This window comes from Rhinolophus ferrumequinum, chromosome 6 (assembly GCF_004115265.2).
Source record: "Rhinolophus ferrumequinum isolate MPI-CBG mRhiFer1 chromosome 6, mRhiFer1_v1.p, whole genome shotgun sequence".
NCBI classification, from domain to species: domain Eukaryota; kingdom Metazoa; phylum Chordata; class Mammalia; order Chiroptera; family Rhinolophidae; genus Rhinolophus; species Rhinolophus ferrumequinum.
The window spans coordinates 29,468,975-29,496,330 of NC_046289.1; the positions used below are offsets into that span (position 1 = coordinate 29,468,975).

Consider the following 27,356-nt stretch of genomic DNA (forward strand, 5'->3'; position numbering starts at 1 on the left):
TTTTACTTTCAATTAGCTGTGTCCTTAAATTTAAGGTGTGCTGCTTATAAGTATCATACTATTGTTGTTTATTTACACCCAGAATGACAATTTTTAAACTGATTTAGTCCATTTACATTTAAAATAATTACTGCTATATTTGGATTTAAAACTATTACCCTGTTATTTGTTTTCTATTTGTCACTTCTGTTTTTATTTCCTTTTTTCTTCTTTCACGCCTTCTTTTGGATTTACCTTTTTTTTTTTGTTGTTGTTGCTTTACTTTTCTTTTATTAGCTTGCTGGTTACACAAAAGTTCCTTTGTTATTATTTTAGTGGTTATTTTAGAGATTACAACATGCATTCTTGATTTATCACAGTCTACCATAATTTGATATTTTTATCAATTCCCAGACAATTCAAGAAACTTAAAACAACTTAACTCCATTTATTCCTCTCTGCTTTTTGTGCTATAATATGCCACAAATTCTATACACATTTTAAGGATGTGTGTATATGTGTATATATATATATTTTTTTTTCTACATATACTATACAGATGATATATACTCTATATTTATATCTCTACTAAATATTTATATATATTTTAAACCTCACAAGGCACTATTTTATACAGTCAACACTCATTTACATTTGCCCACATATTAACCCTTTCTTTTGCTCTTCAGTCCTTTGTGCATTTCCATGCTTCCATAATCTTTCTGCCTAAAAAACTCTCCCTTTAGTATATAGGTCTGCTCCATTTATATTTGGCTAAAAATGTCTTTATCTTAATTTTTGAAGAAAATTTTTGCTGAATACACAGTTTCACACTAGCAGTTATTTTCTTTCAGTACTTTACATATGTCATTCCAGTGTTTTCTGAGGTCCATCATTTCTGTTTAAGTCATTTCTGTCAGTCTCATTGTTGGTCCTTTAAAGGTAATGTGTCCTTCAGGTAAAATTTTCTCTTTGTCTTTGTCTTTCAGTAGTTTTGCTACAATTATTGAGGTATGGTTTCTTTGTATTTATCCTGTTTGAGATTAGCAGAGCTCCTTGAATTTCTGACTTGATGGTTTTTATTGGTTTTGGAAAACTCTGCCAATAGCTCTTAAATATTGCTTCTGCTTACTGTCTCTCACCTTTCCTTCTAGGACTCCAATTACACATATGTTAGACCTTCTATGATATCCTATATGTCTTTTATGCTTTTTTTTAAAAACATATTTCCATCCCTTTACTGAAAATTTCATTTGATTCTTATGAGTAGATTCTAGTGCAATTCTTCATTTTGTCATTTATTTTCCTTAAACATATTAGTTTTTTAAAGTCCATATTTTTAGGGCTGTTCTATTTTGTTTTCCTTTCTCAGTTTTTTAGTAATGTCGTCCTATCTGTGGTATGTCTGGTAATTGAAAAAACTGAAGCCCAAATATTATGTATGAAAAAAACTTGAAGAGGTTATGGATGATGATATAGTCTTCCATAAAGGATTTTTTTCTTCTGGCAGTCACTTAAGGTAAACTAAGATTACCTTGATCTAATCAGATATTGAGATAATTTGAGGCAAGATTTCAATCTTTGTGAAGGTTGGTTTATTTCCAGTTTGTCTTTATTCCTAGAGCACAGACTTTCAAGGGTTTACATGGAAAGCCTGAGATATTTGCCAAGGTCCCTCCTCCATGGCAGGCTCTGAACTCCTAAGTCTGTGGAAAATTCTGCATACTTTCTTAGCATCTTAGCTACTCTTTTATACTTGGCTTCTTGGCCTCCTGTGCCATTAAACCTCTCCTGTCCCACTGGCTTGGAATCAGTAAATGCCTTGAAAAACATAGAGAACAATTCCAGTTTTAATTCTCTGTGGTTCACTTTTCTCAGATCTTGGTGCTTGAATCTTGGCTGTCTTGGTTGTTCTCTTCAGATACCTGCTTTTTCTTTTCATTGTCTTCTTAAACTTTTTAAAAATATAGCTCTTATTGTTGTTCTTGGAGGGAAAATTGATCCAAATAAGCCACTCTATCAAGGCAGAAGCAGAAATTTCCAGCCCTTTCTTATGTGTTCTTATAATACTATGTCCATCAGACACCACACACTTAGGTTAGACTGCAATTGTCTGATAATGGATATGCATCTTTTATTGGACTATAGCGTCTGTGAGAACAGGAACCCTGTGTGTGTGTGTGTGTGTGTGTGTGTGTGTGTGTGTGTGTGTGTCTGCTGAATCCCAAGTGAACAGCACATGTCTTTCATTCATTCATTTGTTAGTTCTACAAATATTTTTGAATGTCTATTATGTATCAGAAATTCTATACGTGCTAGAGATTTAATGGTGAACAAGATAAACATGGTCATGCACACAAAGGTGTCCTGTTATATTGCACTGGAGAAGACAGCTTAAAATAAGTAAACCAACAAATAAACTTATTAATATAAAGTGTGGTACATGCTGTAAAGGAAATGAGAGATGCTGGGATAGAAAATAATGGGGTGGGGTGGAGAATAAGAAAAGGCCATTTTAAAAGAGGTGGTAAGGACGAGAAGGATATAGCCATGTGAAATGTAGAGGGATAAGGATTCCAGGCAGAGGGAAGTACATACAAAAGCTTCCAAAGCAGTAGAATGTGCCTAGAACTGAAAATACAATGGAAGGTAGTGAATGAGTAGAACAGAGCATAAGGTGAGGTTGGAGAGACAGGCAGAAGCCATACCTACAGGGTATTAAAGGTTATGAGACAGAGTTTGGAAAGCAGATATGCTAATTACCTATTTGCTAAATGAATGAAAGTATTTTATTTTTCTTGAAAAAAATCCTTTCTGTTGTTAAAAATGCCTTTTAATTCTTTTTGAACATGAAAGAATGCTTTGTGTTTCTTGTGACAGAGGGAAAGCTTATAACAGACATAGTAGTAAAGGCTGAGAATCATCATTGTTCATAAATTTTTGCCTACCTATAGAAACAGCAAGGAACTCTGTCTGATTTTCTGAACTAGAGTTAGATAGGAAGAAGAAAAATAAATGTATGAAGGAACAAGTTCTTTTCCTCAACCCAGGTAAGAACAACATCAGAGGAATTGTAAAAGCCATTGAAATGGGCAAAAAAGATTACTGGATGTCCAGCATAATACAACCTGGGTTATTTCGGCCCTTCATTATCTTTGGGCTATTTTACAAAAATTAAGGTGTAGAAAATTGAGAGGGAACATGATTATTATACAAAGAAATGCAAATTAGTTTTATCCATGGAGATGTAACTAATTATTTGCCTGTAAATATTGAACAGTTTTGCATCTATTAGCAAATTTATTTCAGCATTCCTGATTACCTATATGTGTGCATGCTCTGAATTCTCCTTTAAACCAGTTATATATCTTACTAGTTACTTCATTAATTAATGACTTAAATAAAACCTTTGACGCGTTCATTTTTTGTATTTATAAGATGCATAATTTTATCTTGAAAAATTATACTTTAATAATTGTGGAGGCTCCATCAAGCAGCCCCACTGATTTGCTTGACAGAGCCAGGTAAACCTGTTGCCGAAGAAGTGCACTTCATGGGTGGCTTAAAAATAACTTAAAATCCTGGGGGGTGGGGGTAGATTTTGGACAGGAGTCCACCATCCTAACAGAATGCTGGCATTTTGAATAAATCTGCTTTTCTTTCCACCGAAACAAAATAAAACAAAACAAAAACAAATACCTTAAAATCTTGAACTGATATTAAATTACTTAATAATCATCATATACCTAGATGATGTCTAAGTAAGATAGAACACTGGATCATTGATTACTAATCATGATTTTAAGTTAATATACTTTTGGTTTTCAGTTAATATATCATATTTTGCTTCTTTTTGAAAATATATTATAGAGAGACTATACCTTTGGGTTATGTCAATGGATGTGTTTTTTCATCTTTGCTACATTAAAAAGGTATAAAAGGCACGTGTGTGGCTGTAGAAAGTTGCATTCTGTGTGTTAATGAACTTTGCTAGTCTGCTAATATGCTTACATATGATTTCAAAATGATCTATATCCCCTATTTTTTGCTGTGAAATAGAAATTAATTTTTCCTTAAATGTTATAATGTATATGGGTGATTACAACTATGCTATGAGTTATAATGACACAGAAGTATAATTATGTGTGTTCTTCCATTTTTCAAGGAAAAATAATATTGTTAAAAAAAAGTTCAGTTCTCAAAATGTTTGTTCTTCGGACTCTTTAAATTATATTAAAATTTATTAAGAATCCCTATAGCTTTTATTTATGTGGGTTATGTCTATCCATATTACTGTATGAGAAACTAAAACTAAGAAATTAAAAAAAGTGTACTGTACACCTGAAGCTGAACAATAATGAATGTCGACTACAAGTCTTTACATATATATAAAGATATATATATAGTTACAAGAAGTGGAGTACAGCATTCGGAGTAGAGACAGTGGAAATGTAATGATTGTATGTGATGTCAGAGGGGTAGTAGATGGGGGGAGGAGGATTATCACTGTGTGAGGGATATAAATGATAAATGTTTAACTATTACATTGTTTTGTACACCTGAAACTAATAAAATATTTATTTGTGGGTTAATTTGTATATAGCAATGATGAAGCTATTTCATGTTAATATAAGTAATTTACTTTTTTGTGCACTGTTTTATAATTTTGAAAATCTCTTTAATGTTTGGCTTAATAGAAGTGAGTTGGATTCTTATTTGCTTCTGCATTCAGTCTGATGAGCTGTCACACATCATAAAGTCTCTGGAAAAACTCAGTGTACATTCACGAGAGAAGGAGAATAAAAATGCCAAATAAAGTCTTAGTTTTATTATGAAAATAGTTGTGACCTTGCAGACTAAAGGAAATTTACCTAAAGGATTTCAGGGACCCTCGTGGGTCTGGGGACCACTCTTTGTTCTAAAGTAAAGTGTAAGTTTGTTCAAAAATATAAAGCAGCAGGCCGGCCCGGTGGCTCAGGCGGTTAGAGCTCCATGCTCCTAACTCCGAAGGCTGCAGGTTCAATTCCCACATGGGCCAGTGGGCTCTCAACCACAAGGTTGCCGGTTCGAATCCTCGACTCCCATAAGGGATGGTGGGCTGCGCCCCCTGCAACTAGCAACAGCAACTGGACCTGGAGCTGAGCTGCGCCCTCCACAACTAAGACTGAAAGAACAACTTGAAGCTGAACGGCACCCTCCACAACTAAGATTGAAAGGACAACAACTTGACTTGGAAAAAAGTCCTGGAAGTACACACTGTTCCCCAATAAAGTTCTGTTCCCGTTCCCCAATAAAAATCTTAAAAAGAAAAGAAAAGAAAAAAAAGTTCTAAAAAAATATATAAAACAGCATAATAAAGGACAAAACTTTGAAAATGACTTTTATTTGCCTTGGTTTATGATACCTATGTCTGAGAAATAGGTATTACACCTATGAAGCTGAGAAATATATTAAAATTACAGTAAGTTCACTCAGGTTGGATGAGCTTATTTCTTTGGTTACTGATTAATACTTTCCTTACGATATGAAAGGTTATTTTCGTGTGTGTAATCTGCCTTTTTGTGCTTTATATTTGCTTTATTGTGTCTTTAATTATTTAAGACAATAAAAAAGTGAAGAACAAAGTTTACTCATTTATGAATAAGCCAAGATTATTCACAATCATGTTACTTTCTATGCCTATTTTCAAATATTTTATTGTTGCTTTAAAAAATTACGTAACCAAGTAGTGTTTCTCATATACCTATGATCCTATCTTAATTAGGTGCCCAATTCTTTTTTGACAACTCTTTTGATTTTGCCTTCTAAAGATCAGATCTAAAGAAAAAAAATCAATTTCAGAATATTTTTTACAAACAAAAATACCTTTTTTACAAACAAAGATACCTAAAACTATCTTTGAAATTTCCTAGATGGTCTCTAGAAAAATCATACAGGTTTGTTCTTTTATCTTATAAAAAGAGATGTTAGAAATAATTAAGTTTGTCTGATATGTTACCATTGTAACAGTTGCTGTCAAATCTGAGAAGAGACCTCAGTGTGCCTTAAGGTTAGATTCACATAAGTAAAATGTTACTAATATAACTATTTCAGAAATTGTATGCTTTAAGGGAAGGGCCTAGAGATTTGACAACATCCTTGCTGTCCATAATATGTTTTTACCATCAGGGAAAACACTGATAAAAATTTTTATGAAACAGTTACATACTGTATCCCAATGGAGAACTTTATTCATTTTCTATTCTGATATTACTGATTACAGTAATAAATTAAGTACAGCCATTAAGTATCTGTCATCTATGGCAATTTTCAGTTTTACTCTAATGCTTGCGTGAAGGCTCAGCTATAAGCTACAGTGACTAGTTTGTGTCTGCAACAAAGATTTGGAGCACTAGGAAGGAGGACTGCCACAGGTACTCTGAACTATTGACACTTGAAAGGAGAGTCTCCTGTGTACAGGCTTCTGAGATGATACAGCTGAGATAACTTTTATATAGTACCAGTGGACTGGGTCAGGAATCCCAGGACTCTACATTGGAAGCAGATGGCGTTTTGAAAGCAGACTGCTAACCCAAATCTAGCATAACAAGAAGGACATAGGACTGAATGACATGACAAGGAAAATTTTATTGTATTTATTTGTATGGCATATTGTTTATTAGTTTTAATATTCTATTGCTGTATAACTCCAGATTTGCAAAACAAACTCAAGAAGGCCTATATGGTTCATTACCACTCTTGCTGCTAAATAATCAGGGCAAGACTATGAGGCCAGCCTTTTTTTGTGCTCAATAATTATCTTTGTGATTATTTTGATCACATGAGGTGGGGGAGACATTCTCAGGAAAAATCAAGAGACTCTTAAATAGCAAAAAAAAAAAAAATAAAACAAATGAAAAACAAAACTGGGTGTCCAGTCTAAGTGTATCCTTCTCAGTTACATGCACCTTTCATTGTTTTTGAGCTATTTTACAGTTTGGCAGGTTGTAGAAAATTTATAGCAATGAATACAATTTTTCAGTTTTCAGGGCAAAATGTAGATACTGTTTACCTGAAACTTTCAGTGTTTTATAAAAATGAAAACTCTTTGAAACGTCTAAGTGGGGTAGGGGGAGGTGGAGCTGGGAGAGATTTTGAGGGAAGCCACAGTGGAAGTCATTTTTATTTGGCTGACAAGAGGATAGAGGTTTGTGGGTCCCACAAACAGCAGGTACCCCTTCCCCCACCCAGGCTCCCAGCGTCCCCATGCTCCCTGAATTGCTAGTAGAACCCAAAGAGCAAAGGCCTGAAGATCCAATGGCACTACAAGGACACTTCAGATGTATCCAGTACAGACTGGTGACCAGCTGTGTCTCCCTGATTACCTCTTACCTCTGTTACCTCTTAAGTCCCTCCCAGTCCTCAGGCATAATTCTTAGAGTGGGGTGAGCACCAGTAATGGCTTAAATAAAATTTCCTGCCAGTTCGGTAGCATGGGCGCTCATAGTAGGATTTAATTTGAATCGAGTAAATGAATTTCTTGCGTACTTGAGTTTCTGCACTTAAGATTCATCATGCCTGCTACATAATGCTTCTGGATCTTTCTTTGATGTCCCTGTCTTCCCAGTGACTGGTTTCTAGTCTCAGCCCTTGGGCTCTATCTCTTATGCTTTTCTTTCTTTCTGCTACTGAGGTACACTGGAATTCTTTTTAGGAGTAGAACTTGCAGGTTGGCAGGAGTTTGCTGCATGTATGCTTTATCTCTTTCTTCCTGGTTCCCTTTCTCTCATTCCCACTCAAGGAGGTATGAAGGACAATTATTAGCTCCTATTTGGAATACTAAGGGATGCCCAATGCCTAAAACTCCTTCCTACTAACTTTAAGGTTTAGTTTCTCTTACCACGCAGAGGGTGAAATAAAGAAAAACAATGTGCTTTGCTACATTGGCTCTGTTTACTTGTGACCAAATCCCTGGGATGAACGACATCGCTGTTAACACTAATAAAGACGATTAAGTTTGAGAGGTGTTCTGTCCTCACCACAGTTGAGCCACAATTGCCTACGTATGCTACAGACTTGTTGCTTCTTCAGAAGTATCAGAAAAGACAAACTTCAGGTCTGCCAACTATGAATAGGTACTGTCCCACAATTAAGTTCATTAGTATCCAACATAAATGATACATGACACACTCTTGGAAATAAGATTTTTAACATTTAAGTACTCTTAACTTCAGGGTTTGCTCTTGTGATACTCAGAATGCCACAGGCAGCCTGATGGTAATGAAAAGATGAGCTGCAATTACTGCCTATGGATCCGCTACACTGCAGACCTCAGCCCCGGCCTCTGTGATCTCAGGAGAGGTCAGTGGCGGTTTGCTCCACCGGGAATGAAAGACTTCTAGGAGACTGAGGGAAGACTAACCCAGCAATCTGCCTGCTGGAAGGAGAATACCTGCCTACACTTTAATACCTTCACTCCTGGATGTGACTTGAGATGACAGTCTTGGACTGAGAGTCTCTCTTGTCCTTCTATGGTTTTAGCAACCGAGGTGCTATTCTTAAACACACGGAAACTAACATTGTGATTGGGAGGCAGGCATTCTCTATTCAGGCTACCGAATTCTGACATTTGTTCTCAGAGCCAAAGAATTCACTGTCCAAAGAGTCAGGTTATAAATTTAGGCAGCTTTATAGCTAGAGAGTGCAGGGACCAAGAACAATTACATATATAAGATCTAGCTAAAAATCAATCAAGCTCTTGAAAAATATTAATTTTAGTAAAAACTGTTATTAAGACAATCTTTTTATAATTTTCAGTTCAGTCACTAATATGAGATAAAAGAAAACATGGAAAGAGATTATAGCCTGGCAAAACATTTTGTGACCTTAAATGTTATTGAGCCAAGACATAAGGTTGGTTATTGTAGTAAAGAATATTTTGCTTTTATAACATTATTCAGTGGACCCAATAATCATCATGAACAAACACATTTCATTAATATATATAAACTTAATGATACTGAGATATTCAAATTGTGATTTTATAGGACTAAGCATATACCATATGTAAAGAGTTAGTCTTATAAAATCCTATATATATTTATATATGTTTGTATTTTATTTTCATCACGCTTATGATTATGATTATTGTCAAGAGGAGCAAAGGAATATCCAATCCCCTCTTTCTTCCTTGTGGGGAGCTGAGGGTTCTTTACCAGGTTTGGAACACGTGGTGGGGAGGGTTATCAATAAATTTAAATTTAAGTGGAAGAAAGGAGCTTGGAGCTTTACCGCAGGGGTAAATAGTACACATAAAGGAAGTCCTAATGTAGTAAAGCTGAGTGAGCAAAAAGCCAGAAATCTCCAGGGGCAGATCGAACCCATTCTGCAAGTTGTGGGTTCTCCGTGATGCTCTTGAGGTAAGCTCTCTGATCTACCCACACTGCATCCCTTTTAGAATGCCCAGAAATTTCTGAAGCCTCATAGATTTTCAGCTTTGTGGAGGTCTGGTTGTGGATACCAGATGTTTACCAGGTCACAGGTAATGAACTATGCAAGGATATTGCAGTGGATACATTTTCATGAGCCCCAGTTTTTCATACCTTTTCCCCCATGGACACACCCCCTGATGTGATGATGACATCAGCACGACTGATACCCTCATTCAAGGCATTGAGTAAGTCATCTGGGCTGGAAGAAAATAAAGACAAATACTTTAACACACTAGGAAAAGATTTTAGATACAGCGCCAACTTAACGCTAAACAACGTTATTTACCGAGCAGGCATTAACATGACTACAGCACTACATTCTGTATGAAGTGGGAATCAACAGGGTCTCTGGCCAACAGGAGCGTAACTCTTACCATGGAGAAAGAATTGTAAGTGCGGACGTAGTGGCTATTAGTACTTCCACAGGGCTTTGTGCTCTGTCTAACAAAGCAACATAACAAGGGGAAACAGTGAGGTGTTGGTAGGCTTTCTAACCATCCTTGTTTGCCTAGGAATATCCCAAATTTAGTATAGAAAGTCACATGTCCTAGGAAATCCCAGACAAATCGGGACAGTTGGTCACCCTGTGCTGGAGAGCTCACATAAGACTCTTTAGAGGGAATATGACTTCCATTACTTAGGTCTTGAGAAATGGGCTGGATTATTACAGGAGGAAAGGAATGGGAAAGAGCCTTGTAAGCAAGAGGACCAGCCTGTGATGAAGCCTGTGGTGTTTCTAGATCATTGTGAACTATGTCGAGTGAAGGACTTGACTTGCAACAACTGGGATAGGTGGGGTAAGACACGATTTTGGAGGGCCCTCATGCTCGAGAATTTGGATTGCATCTAATAGGAAAAGGGTGTGGGGGTTCCCTAGAAATATGAGGAGGTGGCAGGTGTTTATTGGGAAAAGAAAGGGTAGAGAAAAAAGAAGGACGTCAGAGACCGTATGAAATATTCTGAGAGGGTAAAGGACAGGATGAATATTAGGGACTGAAACGAGGCAGATTCCTGACAGTCAACTAAAAAGACAAGTGCATCAGGCCGTTTGATTGCACAAGTCAAAGGCCTGGAAAGACGAGATGAAGCAAAGTCAAGGGTCTTATTCTCTGGATGTCAGAGGGTTGCAAAGGCCTGACTTGAGATTGATCAAGTAAGAAAAAAAATGCAAGGCATCGGGGCTTATGGAGGGACAGGAAGGCAGGCAGTAGCTGAAAGGGGCTGTTTAGTTACTATTTTAAATCCCTAAAAGCTACTGGGCAACGTGCACTATACTTTTACTTCCCTTCAGACGATAGAATACAGAAAAGGTGCCTTTTGAGGAATATTTGTCCAGCCTACACCCTTGTTTTCTGAGAACTTACTCTGTAGGGAAGGGGTGTGCTTCCCTTTCTCCCCCATGGATATTTAACACGTACATCTAAAAAGGGAGCAACTACAGCTTCTGGTTTACGAGTCCTTGCTTTCAGTCCCTCTTGAGGCCTATTTTGGCTCTTGGGTTCCATGAGATAACACTACATCTTCCCATAAATCTCTCCTTAGCTTAAATTAGCATCAGGAGGTTTTTGTTAACTTGATATCAAATGATGCTTCAATGAGATAGCATGTGTTCTCCCAGATCTCTTGTGGTAGTGAAGTTTGTTCATGTCCCTTTATATTATTTGATGGGAAGAGGGGGAGCATGAGGAAAAGGAGGAGAAAAAGAAGGAGAAAAAGAAAAAAAAAAATTGTACCTAGAACATCACTTTTTATCCAGGTGTGACAGAGGTAATGCGAGGAACTTGAGATTTGCCTGAGAGGCTACCTTCACAGGCTCTAAGAGAGAAGCTAGTTGGGAGGTGTATTAGCACAGAGATTAAGAGTGTGAACTCTGCAATCAGGCTGCTGAGGTTAAATTCTGTTTCTACACTTGCTAGATGTAGAACTTTGGACAAGTTGCTTAACTTCTCTTTATGTCAGTCAGTTTCTATCTATAAAGTAGGGACAATATAGGGTTGTTATGAGAATTAAGTGGCATAATATATATGAAACAGTTTATGGAATAGTACCTGGTACAAACTAAGTTTTCAAGAAGGGTTAGTTGTTGTTATTGCTGTGGTATTGACAGACTTTTATCATACAAACCCACCTAACAACCTGGCAAAGTCCAACTTTAGCATGCTTGGCAGGCTTCATTCAGGAGAATATCCATGATTAACACAGAAGAAAATCATAGACTGGGCCTCATGTACATTCACACAGCTCCATGTGTAAAGGCCAAATGGCTCAATAGCAAGCTAGGCCTGATTCCAACCTGAATAGCTTCATTTACTATTAGGTTCTCTTACTGGATCTGGATAAAATTCTCTTTCTCCTCAAGCACTGGTCTGTCCATGAGTGTACTGGGGGTTGCTTGACTCTGGGGGGTGAGTTTCCAAGAAGAAGAGACAAAACGAAAAGTTTGAAAAATGGCTCACATGAGGTTCAACCTACCAACATAGGGACCCTTTAAAGTCATCCTGTTAATTGCTTATGCAGCCAGAAAGGCACCCATGTATTCAACGAAGGTAAGATTTATGTGTAAAACATAGAAAAGTTTAAAAAAAGTACCTGACATGGATTCAAAGTTAAACTCGTTGGGCAAACATTTTAGAAGAATTATATTCAATAATGTTGTATTTAAAGTATTTTTGAACTAAATATTCTGAAAAGATATTTTACCAATCTTTTCCATTTTGCTTTAGGGAAAAAGTTACCAAATGATTCTTTTGTGTTGAAATACTATAAGATATGCATGTGATGGGGTCCCGATCACTGCATACTCAGAGTTCCAGGCCCCTTGCCTTGCTGGACCATGTTATCATTACACTGAGCCAAATGGCGGGCCTATGGAGTAGATGGGAAAGACATCACAAACACGGGACAATGTGGAATGAGGTTCAGGTGAATGGATAATGAATATTATCTACAAAACACATATCTGTGCTAGTATAAAGAGACATTAGCTAATTTCACCAATTTTATATAATTTGTAACATGTCGACTCTACAGGATTATGGTAAAGCCATTGGAAACAAAGCAGCAGTGACATGCGCATCATCATGGTATTCATCTTTGTAGGTGGATAAAGGTCTTGGGGACAGGCTAGCTGATGATTGCAAATACATGTACTCTTCAGTGATCTCTTTTCTTATTCATTGTTTTCATATTATCTGGGAGATTGTTTCTCCCACCCCCCGCAATTTTGTAAAACTACAGAGTCATCAACTCTCCACATGAAAATTTCTAGTTTTCAGAAATAAACTAAAAGGGATTTAATACTAAATCCTTACTATAATTTATCATGTTTCAAATAATATGCTCAATGCTACAGAATTTCTATTCTGGTGGATTCACAAAATCACCGAATGTCAAAGTTGAAAAGGTCTTTGGGGGTCATTATGTTCAGTATCACAGCTGGGTGCATTCTTTGGGTCCTGTCCTTCTCTATCTCCCTTGTTTCTCTCTTTGATTCTACTCTGTTGCATACTTCTAGTGTCTGGGATCTAGTGAGAGATCATGGTTTAGAAAAGGGACAGGTACCAATGTCTGACAATACTCAGAGGATCCCTAACTTCCTTATTGTGAGGGAACAAATGTTATAACTCCATTTGTTCCCTTACAATATGTGAGGTAGATAGAACAGGCATTATTATTATGATGATGCCCATTTTACAGAAAAGGAAAGTAATACCCAGAAAGGAAAAGTAGTAAATTAAAGGCAGGTAGAGCAGTAAGAGGCAGAGCTAGGACTAGACGCTCTGGCTCCTTGTTAAGTGTTTGCTCCATCCCATGACCTAATCAGAGTGACTGTCTAATATTTTTAGGCATATGACATGTTATACAAGGAAAATTCTCATGAGAATGGACCCTTGTTCAAAAGCATCAAATAGATGGTGAAACATTTCCAACATATGATAATAGCATATTAAACACCAATGTATCCATCTCTCAGATTTGACAAATGCTAATATTTTCCCATATTTACTTCATATTCCCTCTCCCCCACTTTTTTACTTTTAAGAAATAAAAACTGAGTTTGCTTTCTAAGACTAAGAGATTGCATTGAATAATGATAAAAGGAATAGGTAACAAGGATTATAAATCACGGATATTATAGTTGGATAGGAACAATTCATGATTTTCTAAGTTTTCTTAAGAAAATAGATTATAGTTATCAATTTTCTCCAAAAAAGGAGAGTAAAACTATAAAACATTATAATCTGACCTTGTTATATGAGCTTATATTATATAACATGACCTTACATATGACATTGCTTCTTATATATAAGACCAGTTGATATTTAAGAATAAAATTAATGACAATAGCACTCATGTTTTAAAAGAACAATATACTTTCACACCTATGTGTTAATTTTACAATTCTATGAGGCAAGAACACAGGGCAAGAGACGACACGGAGGTTCACAGGACATAGTGAGAGGTTCAAGATAACCCGATTCTTTTAAACTACAGTAATAGTCACATTTTGAAAGACACAGTTATACATAGTATACCTTCAGATACAAGCTGCTTATCATTATTTAAATATATAAATCATATTTGTGTATGCCAAATAATGATGATTTAAAAACAACAACTTGTACTTTTAAAATCTTACGTATCTTTTCACCATTGCCACTAGAGAGGATAAAGCTTTCTAAATATATATGAATAGCATCCCTTTTCTGAAAGAGCAGCAGATCTAAAGGGGTATTGTAATATTATTTAATTCTACCTTCATTAAAAACCAGTTTTAATTAGATTTGGATGCTGATTAACCATTTATTTAAAGACAAATTGAGTAATAGCATGAATCTTGATTTACTAATGTTTTGTATCCGTTTTCACTGAAATTATCAAGTACCTATGCATTGTTCTCTTAGAGTGCCAAATATTGTATGAAAGCATTCTGTAAGAGAGTTGATTTAGTACTAAATGGTAAAAATTTAAGTACTAGGTAACAGACCATTAATTGAAGGCCTAAGTGTCACAAGGTCTAGAATCTAATTTTGTCTCTATCGCTGAGGTGACTCTGAAAAACTACCATTTTTGGGGGCCTCATTATTCTTATTTGTAAAAGGAGAACCTGTGGACTAGGTCCTTTCCATCTCGAATACTCACTGATGTAAAAGCACTTGCAGCTAACTGGGATCCAGTTTAAGTACAAAGATGATCATTTTTAAGTCGACCCAGAAGTCTACCTAAAAATTACTAAGACTGCCCCATCCTAGAAGGCTGGGAAAGCTCAAACCTTTACAATTAAATGTCCAGGAAGCACAAAAGCTTTTTTCCCCTGTAATTCAACAGACGACTGGCAGCTTGCCTTTGGTGCTTTGCCAATTGAGGAGCTGTGACTTGGTGCCTTTTACCACTTGTAATCCTTTTTTCTACTATAACTTCATTCCTATTAAGTCCACGGTACCCTAGCAGCTTCCTGAGGGCTGAGGACAAATAAAGTCTCAGTAGGCCAGGAAAACACCAGTAATCTAAGAAGCCAGCAACTGGAGCTTGGAAGAATAAGCATAATATTTAGAACAGCTCATAGTGAAAAAAACTGCTGGGGAAATATAAAATTTTAACAACAACAATAACAACAACAACCAATTAAAGCACTAATGGAAATTCACTTACAACATTAAAAGGATGTTCTAACAAAAAACATGATTTTTCAAATTTTAAAATTTGAAAGTGAAGGTGAGTATAATCCCTGTTGAAAACTCAATCAATGGCCTAGAAGACCAAGTGGTAGAAATATCTCAAAGGAATGTACAAAAATACAAAATGATCAAAGTCATGTGGGAAATAATAAGAAACTTGAAGGACAGAGAAAGAGACTGACATTTTACCAGTAGGAATTCCATAAGGAGAAAAATGAACTAAAGGAAGGGGAAAATAGAGGAAAATTTCATTTAATTGAAAAGACAGGCTTGGAGATTGAAAAGATTTACTGAGTTCCAAGGAAGATTGATAAAATATATAAATACCTAAGAATGTCCTGGTAAAATTTTGAAATTTCAAGGATAAAGAGAAAATCTTACAAACTGTCATACAGAAAGATTGGATTTACTGATAAATAAAAAATATATTGGCTTTGGACTTCTTACCTACAATGCCAAAAACTATAAAATAGTAGATTAACATCAACATACTTTCAGAAAAAAGGTCTGTAACCCCCAAATCAGACAGCATTCACCCATCAGGATAGAAAAATGATATTTATGAAAACACAAAGATTCAGATAATAAATCAACAAGTAATGTTCTAGAAAAATGAATCAAATCATAGATCTCAAGAGAGGGGAAGATGAAGAGGAGAGGAAACACTAATGAAACACACACACACATTTATAAAACTATTAGCTAAATCTACAATTTAGATAAATGATCAAATAAACCAAGGAATTATAATATATGTACTAAATATTGATTTCCCCAGAAGTTGCAGAGACACATTGCAAAAGAAAACTTAATAATAGTCTAGAATTAAGAGCACAATTGTAGCAATCCTACCTAGAAGTTGACGGGGTGGGAGGAGATGCGGTACGTGAAAGTATTCTAAAGATCTCGCTGGTGTAGGGGATGTATGGAAAAAATGGGAATGCCTTGTAGGAGAAATATAGTTAGCACCTTTTTAAAAATGTAAGAACGGAGAAATGTATATTTGATTATGAGTATCAGAAATTGGAAGGAAAGTATGGGGGTGGGGGGTGGTGGTGTCGTAACTTCCCAAATAATAAAGAGGTAAAAGGGAACAAATAGCATCTGGATCGAACCAACAATAGGAAAAAGGACAAGGGAGAGGTAACAAAACTGTATAAAGAGTAACCATAAAGTTTAAGATAAACATAAACAAAGGAAAATAAATCAAGGGAATTAGTTATAGCAAACTTCATGGTAAAGCAAAATGAACTTTATGTCAGAATCAGGATTACAGTAATTTAAGGCAGATGCAAGATTGAGATTTTTTTCTTTAAGCTCAAATCCCACTTGAATGTCATTACCAAGGGATACACTTAAAGATGAAAGACTGAGAGTAAAAGGTAGGGCAAAAAAATACCAGGAGGCAAATGTAAATAAGCAAAAAAGTAGGAGTGATATATTCATGTCAAAGTGGAATTTAAAGTTAAAAGAACTAAAAGGTATAAAGAGAGGCAACAAACTGTGATCAAATTCAAATTTATAAAAATGATACAATAATATATGACTTTCACAAACAGGGTCTTATTTTATCTAAGCTTCTTGACTGCCCTGCCAAATCCCTGCACATGCAGGCACTCAATAAATGAGCTGAATGAACCCTGACCTCTACTCAAGCTCTCCAGGTTTGGGAATGAATGATGTACAATGATTATAACTATAACGATATTATGGACAAATAACACTGTCTCTGGATGGAAGAGAAGATACTACTTAACATTTCTATAATCATAAATAGTACTTTCTTTGAAAGGTTGTCACGTATAAGAGGGAGTCAATTTATTTGATGTTGCGCCAGAGGGCAGAATTAGGACTAATGGAAGAGACAGGGATAAAGACTTTGGCTCAGTGTAATGGAAAAACATCCTTATCATAACAGCCACCCAACAAGAAAATGGGCTGCCTCACGAGGCAAGTAATATCCTTCTCACTAAAAGCATCACACAAAAACCTAATGGTTGACTGTTAGAAATTTTCTCTAACATTTCCAATGGTGAAAGATGAGACTAGCTAACATCAGAAGTTCTTCCAATTCTAGGATATTGTGATTCTATGGAAATACTGAAAATTATTTCAATATAATGACTCTTTTCTCTTCACGCATAGACTGAAGCACAGAGGGAGAAACTGACTTGAGCACTGCAATATAATATTCATCTTGTAGAGCATACTTTTCACCCTCTCACTTTTTTTAACACCAGAAACATTCGACTATTTGAGTTGAGTGAAAAAAATACAATCATTTTTTTCTTCCCAAAGCTATGACATTCATATTTAACCTGGGAGATGGCTGCCAGAAATAATGACGACACTCTCTGTAGAGTTCTAACTTAATCAGATGCTAAAGAAGCTTAAACTTAAAAAGAAAAGCAGATGAAAGAGGAAGTAGAAGTATATCTCAAAATAAATCTGAGAATGAATGTGGCTTGCTCAAAACTTCATGTACTGATCAGTTTCTGTGAAGGAAGAATATGTCAATGATATCTTTTGACTGTTATATCTTTTCAGATTTCAGTGGGCTTTTTGGGGACCCACTTTCAGTTCAGGCTTTTTTGCTTTTCAGAATCTGTATCTGCCTTAAATTACTATAATCCTGATTCTGGCATAAGTATTTTTTTTTTTTTTTTTGCTTTACCATGAAGTCTACTATAAAATTCAAAACCAAGACAGAGCCTCTACCCAGGTTTAGATTTTATGTATCTCAGACACAGCATTGAGAATGCAAATGCAGTTTTATTGTAAAATATTTACTATAAACACACAGATGGACAACAGCTGCTAATTAGTTTCCTGTTTCATCTGTTACACCAACTGTGAGCTGTATCATTTTAAGCTGAGTGAAGATGACAGTGAGAGAGTGAGAACAAATTCTGGATTGGAAATTAAGGAATAATGGCAATTGACTATACCAAGATAACAGTAGTTCAGGACATATCCTAACTTGTTTAGAGGTCAAAGATAAATTCCTCAGCTACAAATATTTTCTTGTGTCTACTTCACGTGTGGAATCAGACTACATACTACATATAGCCATCACTCAGTCCTTCTTCAGTCCCACTGGGTATTCAGGCACCAGGGAGTCACATAAAGACGGAGAAAGCATGGTCTCTGCCCTTAAGTTCACAAGGTAGTGCAGAAAACATATGGCAAAATTTTAGGGAAATGAGTGAAATAAACAACGGAATTAATATCATTGATTGAATTCAAATATATTAATTAAAATAAAAATGCATATAAGGAAAAATAATACAAATGTTGAGTGGGACATAATGATAAAAATTGATTTGGGATAATTTGGAAAGGATTTCTGGAAAATATTAGGTTTTATGGGGGCAGTAAAAAACAATTTGTAAAAGTACAGTAAAACCTAGAGGTTATTCTTAGAAGAATCAATAGCATCAACTCTTAAGGATTAAGAAAGTCAACTGTATAGCCACTAAAAAGGTCTGTCACTGAGAGTGGAAAGAATCTTGTCATTCAACACGTTTGTTAAAGTAGAAAGAATATTTTTTGTTAATCAATAGAAAATGAGAGACCTCTGCTGATAAATGATCAGAAAGTAAATCTACTATGTTGATTTGAAAAATATTACTTGGCATTTTAAGCAAAGAAAGGGAAGCAGGCAGTTTATAAAGATGACAAGAACCCATTAAACTCAGACCACATTCTCCCTGATAATCAGAAATTTCCACTTTTAGAACATTAGGTAAGCAATAGGACGTTAGGATATGTTTTGTTCACAAATTGTAAGATGTAAGGCACTGGGTTTTGCCCAAACAATCACGGTACTGTTAACTCTATCTTGGTAATTCCTGCTAAATGTGTCAGTTTTATAAAAATCCAATTTGCTATCTCAGTGCTTATTCGCCTTCTGTTCATGCTTTAATGTGAAGAGGCAGCTTCACAAATTGGCAGCAGCAGGAGCAGGCAATTCAAATCCAAACACCATTTACGACAGAGCCAAGCAAGCTCAGCATGACTGGAGTACGGCAGGCTTCTGTGATGGCACTTTTCCAGAACGGGAACCCTTTCCTTAATTATGGGAATTTCCCAGCCCTTTAGGCCTTGACAGGCTAGGAGGTTCAAGTCAGCAGTCTGAAAGCTGTATTACCAAGCTGTTTTAAAGCTGGGGTAGAAGTGTGAACAGTTCAATAGTTAAAAGCAGTTTTAGGAATGATATAAATTCAATTAATGCTGAATTTTATTTTAAAAAATTTCCCCAAGTGGGTTCTTGTGTATTTGGATCATGATTACTGCTTGTTATTAATATATTCAAGAGGTAAATGTATAAGATCGTCTATTTAAGCCTGAGGGAACAGCTCCCTAACTTTTTAAATTAGAAGCTTTCTAAATCCATTTGGCATTCTGCCCTAGCCCCCATTTTATTTCTTTTTCTTCAGAAATATAAAATGAATCATCCTAGTTGTAGTGCTTTACACTACCTTTTATGAGGATGTGTCTTAGTGACTATGCGATTCTGTTGTCAGTGCTATACTTTCTGGTCTGCTACTATGGCTAAGGTTTTTTGACTAACTTTAAGGGACCGTGTAAGATTCTTCTGGACAATCACACAGTTGGAAGTTTTAAGTTCAATGGAAAGAGAGGGTGATAACAGGAAAAGATGGCAGGAGATGTACTTCCACTAAGTGCTATGGATATAGTTACCAAGACACACCTTGTCCTAGACTGCATGGACTTATAGTCTGGTGAGAAAGTAAACACCCTAGCTCAATATGAACAAATTCTTTTTCCACCCTGTTTAGACTACACAAAATAGCAATTTCTCTAAGAAACATTATCAGGAAACTGAGGAACAAAATGAAAAAACACAGAACCACATATGTGCCCAAATGAACAGTATCTTAACCAAGCCTGGCCACAATTGTCTTGGTTGGCACATATAATTTTCTGTACTTATTTACCTATCCAAATGTCCTCATTTGTCTTAGACTCTTTCCCTACAGCTGGGAAACAGTAGCTTCTGCTTCTTTAGGAGGACAAAAGGAGGCTAACAGGTTATTGCACCAGCACGGGGAAAAGAAAACTAGGACATCTATGGACCCGGACTCAAGGTACAAATAGGATGAAGCTTAGAAGTAGTCTATCCCTGTAAACTCACACTAATTGTGCCAATTTGAAACCTCTAGGCTTCACTAGTTTCATATTTAGGCCATACTCAGTATTCACCCCTTTCCTTTCCTGATACTTCCTGGCATTTACTGAGTAGCTACCATGTGCTGGCACTGTTCTAACTGCTGAGGATAAAACCATGAATAACTTGTTTTATATACCCACCAGTAGCTGAGGACAGCAGTTGTTTTATTTATCATTTTACCCCTCCTATCAACATAACTTTGCATATTGCAGATACTCAATAATGATTATAACATGAATAAAATAAACATTTAAAAACACTCAAATAATTGTGGGTATATGCTAAGATTTAGTTATAAAGATGTTCATCATTTACTTACACTTAGCAAAGTGAACAGAATACATTTAAACCAGTATGGAGGGTATTTGGGCTTAATAACACACATCTCCTAAATAGGCTGGATCTTGAGGGAACAAGGAGATTAACTGTCCCCTTGCTGTTGATGGCTTTTTCTCCCCTTTCATTTCTCAAAAACCTTTTTGTCCCTTCCTTTCTTTTAAAGCAGTGTCAGAGGAAGTTAGATAGTGTATAGGGGAAAGGTAAGAATAGAGTAGCCATTTGTGAATTGGGGTCATTTGTAAGTTGAATGAATGTAGGTCTGACTACCAAATTATCGTGTATTTACATTGTGTGCCTGCTCTCTTTTCCTTCTCTGTCTCTCCCTCCCCTCTACCCCCATAGAAGACACTATGAACTTGATATAACAAATTATCCAAAGGTAATAAATGCTGCAAAAGCAGCCCCAGCAATTGTGGGAGGAAAAATAAAGGAAGAGATTATATAAGGAAAGAGGCTTTTCTCTTTATGGAAGGGAGAGTTGTCTATTTTACAGTGAATAAAAACATTATTTAGGAATCTGGAAAGAAAACTTATGATAAATCGTCCTGCCATTTTTGCCCACTTGTATATCACCTAAAGAGCTCGTATTTTGCAACTCAAGTCCTTATAAATAATTTACATATACACAATCAATATTTAATTCAAAAATTTAAACTAAGTTATCCTCTATGGTTTTTGAAAAGTTCACAGCTACTACTTACTTAGGGGTTTAACTCATTTAAATGGATAAAACCTATTCAGTTTATTAACCTTACTATTCACGAATTATGGGTGCTAACCCCAGTTGAAAGAGCAGCAAGGTAGAACAAAAGGAGAAAGGACCCTGGCGTTAGACAGGCCGGGGGTGGAATTCTTAACTCTGCCTTTTACTTGTTGCATGACTCTGAACAGGCTATTTAATTTTTTTGAGCTTCAGTATTATTATCTACAAAATGGGGATGAAAGACTTATATGGCTCTGTTGTTCATTGAAGCTTAAATAAGATAAGCCAGTGAAAAAATGTAGTATGGTCCTACACATATAATATACTGGGTACTCAGTAAAGATTAGTGTCTCTTCCTAGGTAAAGACTGACATGTTTGTAGTGGGGAGGCTGGAGAAAATGGATATGGACTGGGTGTGGAGGAAACAGAGGAGTGGAATAGAACTGAAAACGTCTTTGTAGTTCTTAATAATAACTATTTTATTCATCTCTGTAGTACCAAAGACTGGTACAATGCCTGACATAGCATAACCCTTTATAAAAGTTTATTGAATTATTATAGTATGCCTACCCATATATAATAAAACCTCAATTCTGTCACAGGTATATAATTTGCACCTTAGAAAGATCATATTGGTAGCAGAATAAAGGTGAGTTAAGAGGGGAACAAGACTTGAAGCAGGGAGATGAGTTAAGAAGCTAGCTCATATATTCAGATAAAAAATAAATGGAGCTCCAAACTAAGCAAGGACGGTAAGGATGAAGAGATGGAATGCAGAAATACTGAGGATGGAAAATCTATAGGCTTTAAATATAGGGGTGAGTGAAAGGTAGGAGATATGATGACTTCCATTCAGGCTTCTTCTGGCTTGGGTCACTGCCTAGATGGTGGATGGTGGTAGCAGTCACTGAGATACATAATGAAAGGAAATGGAAGATGGTGGGGAAGGGCAGTGAGAGAGGTGGGAAATGATGAATTTAATTTTGGACATGCTAAGTTTGCAGTGCCTACTGAAATGAAAGAAGATGCACCTTGTATGCAGGTGGATCTAGTCATGAAACTCAAACAGAGATAAGGTTTGGGAGCCATTAGCATAAGGAATTAGAAGGCCAAGGGTGAGGGCACCTACATGGGGACACCTACATTTAGGGTATGAGCATAGGAAGAGGAGCTATAAAAGCCAACAAACGATAAACTACAAATGATGAATGAAGAAATGGAAATGGTGTATTGCTAGAGAGGGATGCATTTTCGTGGTAGAGAGACCTAGTAATTGGGGTTTGCCGGGATTTTATTTGATTAATCACATTGACATTCTTCTGTGTTTTTTTTTTAATTGTAAATAGTTTATTTGTAACAAGCATTTCCCGCTGCTAAAGACTTATGAGCACCCTGCAACACTCTTCTGTTCTATGTAATAGCTTTCACAGTGTCTTTGATTTAATCTCATTCTTTGTAATTCTACTTGCAAATCTGAGCTCTGGAACTTTCTAAAACAGTTTTATTACTAGACTGTAATTTATAATACATTTCTAGCAGATGTAATTTCAAGGGCAAGATCTATATGTTTTAGCATTGTATCTTCAATAGCCTTTGGCTTAAAATTCCTAGGAGATGCATTATTAAATTTACTATATCCTAGTTACTTTCTGTGATCCATGGATCAGCAGCTTGGCATCCTTGGGAACTTGTAGGAAATGCAAAATCTTGGCCCACTTGATTTGCTGAAGCAGAATCATCATTTTTAATAAGATCTCTAGGTGATTTACACAGGTACACAATACTTCCTGACTGAACAATGAATAAACAAATTGTATTGTTCTTATTTCTAGTCCATCTCCAACTTTAACTCATGTGATATATCTTGGTCAAATTACCTCTCCAACATAATTATTTTTTATGTCAATTCTGCTGCGGTGAAAAAAAGCTCCAAATTTAACTAAATTGGGTAGATCTGCCTGGGTTGCAAAGCCTTTCAAAAATCTGACCTCAAATTTCTAGGGAATTTGCCTCCATTATCCTCCTTACCTCCTGTTCCAATCAGTCTGGCCTGACCGGAGTGGCTGTTCATTTCTATTTCTTTATTTTATTTTCTGCTTCTCCATTTTTTTGTTTCCATGTTTCCTACTTAACACACTCTCTTTTTCTAACTATATGAGGTGTGACAATTAAGTTCGCGAACTTGTTGCAATGACGTTGCTAACTTTTTTTGATATCAGAAGGATTATTCATTATGAATTTGTACCAAGTGGACAAACAGTTAACCAACTTTACTATTTGGAAGTGCTGAAAAGACTGTGTAAAAAAGTTCGACGAGCTGAACTTTTCGCCAACAATTCATGGCTCCTGCATGACAACAATGCACTAGCTCACACGGTACTGTGAGGGAGTTTTTAGCCAGTAAATAAATAACTGTATTGGAACACCCTCCCTACTCACCTGACCTGGCCCCCAGTGACTTCTTTCTTTACCTGAAGACAAAGGAAATATTGAAAGGAAGACATTTTGATGACATTCAGGACATCAAGGTTAATACGATGACAGCTCTGGTGGCCAGTCCAGAAAAAGAGTTCCAAAATTGCTTTGAAGGGTGCACTAGGTGCTGGCATCGGTGCATAGCTTCCCAAGTGGAGTACCTCAAAGGTGACCGTAGTGATGATATTCAGCAATGAGGTATGGAGCACTTTTTCTAGGATGAGTTCGCGAACTTAACTGTCTGATCCTGTATAAACTATTCATCCTTCATGTTCTAGCTAAAATTGCACCTTTATAAAACTCTGACCACTCCAGTCAATATGATGCTTCTCTTCTGACATATTTATATTTATTTTCTTGTCTTCATCATGATAGTAGAGAATTGTGGACTGAAACAGGTTCTATTTACACCTCTGCCAGTAACTTGTATAATGTTGGACAAATTCACTTAATATCTCTGGGCTTCAGAATTTGTCTTTTTAAAGGAAAACACTAGGAAACCCAAAGTATTGTTCTCCACACAATGTGAGAAAATATGTGTCAGGGAATGTTATTTTAAGGTACACATAATATTATTTAAAATGAGTACTTTTAAAATATAGTTGTTAACTCTCAGCTATTTGAAATACCTCTCCCATAATCTTCACTGTACCCTCTTTTTAAATAAAATGTACAATAAGCAAAAGCAAAATTCAATCCAAGTATGTTACAGAGTCTTACTCTTCAATTTTAACATTGTTAAAATTATGGTTGGTGCTAAGAATAAGAGCTGAGAAGTAGAATCATACAGAACTTAAAAACCAGACTCAGGCCTTTTTTTTTTTTTTTAAATACAAGAATAAGGCTCTTACTCCCTACTCTCATCTGTCACAGCTGAGTAAAGGGCTCTGTGCTCGCTGACATTCTTGAGCTATTTCTCTCTCTACTTTAAACCCGGGGTAGTTTCTCCCATGACCCTGCTTGTTTCCCTGGAGAGTTTCACATAGAGGCTTCTGTATAACAACATCTGCTTTCTTTAGTAAACGGCTACATAGGAAAGAGAAGAATGAAGAGGGAGGCAACCTTCATAGGCCTGCAGATTAAATGTACCTTGTTTCCTTTGCTAAACTCCCAGCACAGATTTCCATTAGGACAGTTATAAATTCTTTCCTCCCACATTCTACCCTGCGTTCTCACCCATTACTCTGGGCCTCTTCAATAGAGCACTCTAAGACTGAAAAAGTCTAGATTTGCATCAATCATATTTTAAAAAACTGTTCTCAGTTTCACATAAGGTATTTCAATCTGAGAAAACTATATACACTGGAGATTTGTATAGTCTCAGAATTGCCCATATCTTGCTTATCGTTTTGTTGTTCTTTATGTGCTGTTTTCAAGATACATTTGGAATTCCATGTAATGTCTATATTGTTAGGAAATGTCTACCACAAATTAACAGTGTGGGCCACAGACAATTAAATATTAGCATATCAACGTGAGCCTTTCCATGGTGTTTGGCCTTTATAGTAAGGTAATGGCAGCATATATAGCAGTTTATAAAGTAACATTTTTTTAAATATACAAAAACACAACAATAAGAGGAGAAAATGAAACGAATTATACTCCAGAACAGTTTACAGTTAAAAATGACAAAGAAGAAAAAAAGAAGTTCCTTTTATTTTATAATAGTCTTTAGGGATCTTTGATGCACTTGGAGGCCAGGCTAGACAGTGGTGGGTAGGAAACAAACCCTGAACAATCTACTGAGTTTGTTTTCTAGAGTTTCAAGCCTGCTTCGTGTTTTTGGAACTCTTGGATTTATCCTATCTCTTCTCAGAAGTTAACTTTTGTCTTCTTTAGAGGTGTATCTGCATCAGGATAGTTTTTAGGTGAAGTTTAATTTGGACCTGGTCAGGTCCAAATTAAAATATTATTCCCCTTCTTTTATCTTCAGTGGGTTCTTTCTACTTCCTTACCTGGGCTAGGAAGCCTAAGTCAGGGTGATATTAGGTAACCTGTGACACTGGCTTCACTAGCATTGGTTCTATGTTGGCTGGTTACTTAGCTTTGGACTTCTCAAGAACTAAAGATTCAGGTAAATACAAGTGGTGAACTCTAATGTACTCAAAGGAAGAAAAAAAGTCAGGAGGAAAGAAGAGAACTTTAAAATGTGAGATGACATAAAAGCTACTACCTTTCAGGGTACTGGCAAGATGCTGTGTCCAAGTTTTGGACTGTGTTGTGTCCAGTTTGAGCCTAAGCTGGGGTTAACAGGTGTGAGAGCATACCCGGTGAATGGGAGGGCAGAGCCTGTCCTGGGAAAGCACTCATCTTAAGGGAAGAAAGGTCAAGGTATAACGAGCTTTACTCAGCGACAAATGAGAAGGGAGATTATGGGTGACAGATACATCACGTTATCCACCGTGTTATCAGATTTGTCTCCATCAGGCAGATGTTTCCGTATCACTAAAAGCAGGCACACCTCTGGTGAACTGGAAATAGTGCCTGGTGAAAGATGTCTGAGCAGCGGTGTGACATGGTAGTGGGATGCTCAGAAAGAGCAGATTTGCTTTTGGTCACATGTGAGACACAGCTGCAGGTTCACAGAAATACTTGGGGAATTTAGCAGAGGGTTGTGCTAGTTTAGTAAATACGCTGTTAGAAATGGGCAATTATAGTCAATGAACTTCCTTCTGAACTTACAAGTGGGTGAAGCCTGGAGAAACAGGTTATAAGGATACAAAAATAAATACAGAAGTCCTGAAAAACAGTTGTACTTAAACTTCAAGAATCAGTTAGTGCTGAATGGGCTGATTAGTGCTGATGTGACATTCTCTATTACTTACTCTTCTCACCTATGTCTTCCCTGGCTGTCTTGAAACAAAAGTGTGAATAGGAATAAAACACCATCGCCATTAGTTGCACTAGGATAAAGCCAACAGTATCAAAAAGATCCCTGTAAACGTAACATATCCATAGGAGACAAAAATACTTCTCATGTTGTAATAGGTATTCCAGAAAAATGTCTGTCCCTAAAGAACACAGATATCTCCAAAATTCTGTGGCTTCTGAAGAATAAAATAAGTGAAAATTATGGTATTTAATTTCTGTCTATTTAGCAACATTCCCACCTGGTTAGTATTCTACAAATTCAAATTTGTACAATAACAACTTCAAAATAAAATCCAGTACTTACTTGTCTCCCACAATTCCCAAGTTGATTGTGGGGTAACCATGTTCCTGAATTGTGGCTAAGAGGGTTGAACGATTGCTGTCTCGAATCTTTCCTGGTAAGAGGTCATCTTCAGGATTTAGCAGCTACCAAGCCAAAAAAAAAAAAAACACAAAAAACACCACAAATTATTCTCTTAGAATAATGTTGCCTATTGTTAATGGAAAAAAAAAAATAGATCTAGTAAACAGAGTTTAGCATATCTAGCACCTACAAGAGTATTTGGCATGTAGAAGATATATGCTCAAAGCGTCGTTGAATAAATACTGAAAGTATAAGAGAATGAGAAAACGGTCCTCCAGCAAT

The 27,356-nt window shown here is 36.2% G+C and overlaps 1 protein-coding gene across 17 annotated transcripts in view; it reads right to left on the bottom strand.

Moving 5' to 3' along the window:
• Window positions 1-27,356, bottom strand: part of GPHN (gephyrin) — a 438,119-nt gene that overhangs the window by 21,508 nt on the left and 389,255 nt on the right. For all 17 annotated transcript variants that reach the window (XM_033107419.1, XM_033107417.1, XM_033107412.1 and 14 more), the window contains 2 exons: window positions 27,015-27,136; window positions 9,561-9,648 (listed from right to left, as the gene is read on the bottom strand). In XM_033107419.1, coding sequence (XP_032963310.1) covers window positions 9,561-9,648; window positions 27,015-27,136 — 210 coding nt within the window. The remainder of the gene's footprint in view (window positions 1-9,560; window positions 9,649-27,014; window positions 27,137-27,356) is intronic.